We start from the raw sequence: 2,619 nt of genomic DNA on the forward strand, positions 1-2,619 counted from the left end.
AAAAAACCAAGTATAAATAATTGACAAACTGGTTTGTGCAAATTTTTTTTATTTCCACATTTATATCACAATGTGTCCACTTAAAGGACCAAATAGCAAAGTTGCTCCCTTCTGCATCCCAGGAACACAGAAGTCTAGTTACTGTACATTCACTAAGGCTCTTTGTTTTTGCAAATTGCGTTTATGATGGATATCCATAAGGCAAACAATATCTAAAGGAATGGTAACAAGTATATTTCCAGCATACAAACAGGCTTCCTTTTTCCCTCTCACAGTACAGTTACAAACTTGTAGCACCCTCATTACATTTAGATTCTAGAAAAGGTGATTTTTCTTCTTTTTTTTTTTTTTTTTGCCTTTTTTTTTTGTGTTTTTTTTTGTTTTACCTAGAAGTTTTGCAGGAAGGGAAAAGGAGGAAAAAATATTTGGCTGGTGGTGGCGGGGTCAAAAATATCATTAAACATCTAGTTTGTATTTTTTTTTGTTGTTTTTCTTATTTATTTTTTTTTTTTTTGCAGCATTTCTCAGAGACTGGATTTAAACTGAAACCAAACTAAAATATGTGGATGCCTATGGAATGTTGAGCTGAAGCTGGGGGGTCCAGCCTGCAGTGCAACACCTGCTGTTTAAAACCCAATCTCCGTACCACATGACTTGAAAACAACACAATCATGTCCAGAGATGTGATAGAAATCAAACTACAGTTTTTGCACATTGTCTCTCCGATAATATCTCACTGCCAAATAAAAATAAAAAGGAAAAAAAAAAAAAAAACCCAACCAAATCAAGTCAAATAAATAGATGCATATTTTGTTAAGGTGAACTTTCAGAATTTTCTCTCTGTACCTGCCTGTGGTAAGATTCCTGCATTCAGAAAGTGCTGGAAATCCTCTTCACTTCTTGGGGACTAACACTTTTTTTAGAGCTGGCTCGCTAGAGAGTTTTGAACTCAACTGCTCAACCTTCGTATGCCTTCCTTTGCAATTGTTAGTAAACTGGTAGCAGCATCTCAACAAAAGGAGAATTGCAAGGAAGGAGCTGGAAAGGCCCAGCTCCCTCCTCCCCCCCTGCTCGTGGGGCCTGGCTGTCAGGACAGGAGCTTCTCTCCAGCTGTAAGTGGCATCGTGTCTGCCAGTTTTGCTAACTGCAGGTGTAAAAGCATTTCCTTAGCAAAACTGCTCTCAGTCTAGGCAGACATAAGGCAGGATGTTGAGTCTCCCATCATCCCCGTGTGGATCTAAGGATATGCACTGTGTCCAATCATACCAGTTACCCTGTGTGTCGTAACAACCGTTCACGCCTGCCCAGTTGTGTTGGTGTATCCTGTCGAGGTCATCGCTCGTGACCTCGCGGGTCACCCCGGGCAAGTCTGTAGGTTTGCTGTTAGGAGCTAGAACGTGAGTCTTTCTAGCCTCTTTTCTAGTGCTTTCCTCCTGCTTTAAATACTCAGACATGAAGTAGTGAGCTCCTGGAGTCTGTACTCCTGATGAGGACAGCACGCTACTCTGTCTGTTTAAATAGGACTGAATGATTTCATTTCTGGACAACTCTTTCCAGTTCGTTTGTTCAAAAGGGCTTTGCAGGTTGGGTTTTTGCTCCTGCTTTTCCGTTTCTGTCCTGTGCTGTTCAGTAAGTGCAGGGATTTCTACCTGCAAAGGATCTTTCTGTGTTAAAGGTTTTATCTGTCCTGTCATGGGATCAAAAGTGAGTTTTCTCTCTTTTAACCTCACAGGTTTCACACCCCCTTCTGTCACGTGCCCATCCAAGTTGACTGTATAGTCTCTAGGTCGGTACCTTTTCTTCTTTTTGCTATCAGACCCTGATGCAGCGTCGTCGCTGTCCATTTTGGAAGTGTCCTGGGGGAAGCCCATGTGTGTGGGGAGGGATTCCCCAGGCTGGCTGCTGGCTCTGCAGCTGGGAGCTGTGTGCTGAAGGGTCCCAGCCGTGTGCCTGTGCTGGCTGTCGGGAGGGACCTACCAGTGCTGCGGCACCTCGGCGAGCGACGGCGCGGGGAACTCCAGTCTCTTGGCTGGCATTGGAGGTGTGGATGGTTGCATCAGGGATGGTGGTGGCGATGGCACCTGTGCAGTGTCTAAGAACTGAGACCTCTGAGATGGACTAGGCATCGAATCCTTTGGTGAGTACGTGGTATGCTGCCGAGAGAAAGTCTCATGCCTAACATTCCTGGGGCTAAAGGAGGAACAACGTGGGCTCTTGGGCTGGTGAGGGCCCGTGGCTTCTTCTGATTTATCATGCTGCTGGAGCACTGCAGTCTTTAGCAACGAGGAAGTGCTTGAAGGTTTTACGAGTCCTGGAGAACTGGTGTGAGGTTTGACAGCGTTTACTGGGATCTTATTGTGTTTATCGTTTTCACTGAGTTCTGTCCTGCTGCTTTCGGCCCCTCCGAGTAGATTTACATCTACAGGACTAGGAAAATTTTCAGGACTACCTCCAATCCCATTCGTTGGAGGGGGAGAAGAGTTTTGTAATACTTCATGACTAGCTTTGGAGACTTTAGGGGGAGGAGGGCCCTGATGCCCATCCCTGTGATCACCTTTCCTTTTCCGATTTCCCAGTTTCTCTGTTTTGGGAGAGTTGAGTTTCTGGATATCATTCCTG

At 44.9% G+C, this 2,619-nt stretch overlaps 1 protein-coding gene across 1 annotated transcript in view; it reads right to left on the bottom strand.

Annotated features, from left to right (window-relative positions):
* Positions 1-1,181: 1,181 nt before the first annotated feature.
* MED26 (mediator complex subunit 26) overlaps positions 1,182-2,619 on the bottom strand; it is a 3,333-nt gene continuing 1,895 nt past the window's right edge. Inside the window, 1 exon segment of the mRNA XM_009082919.1 lies at positions 1,182-2,619. This exon segment is cut by the window's right edge and continues 29 nt beyond it. Within this exon segment, the coding sequence (XP_009081167.1) occupies positions 1,182-2,619 (1,438 nt within the window).

Source organism: Acanthisitta chloris, unplaced genomic scaffold (genome assembly GCF_000695815.1).
Source record: "Acanthisitta chloris isolate BGI_N310 unplaced genomic scaffold, ASM69581v1 scaffold9009, whole genome shotgun sequence".
Classification (NCBI taxonomy): domain Eukaryota; kingdom Metazoa; phylum Chordata; class Aves; order Passeriformes; family Acanthisittidae; genus Acanthisitta; species Acanthisitta chloris.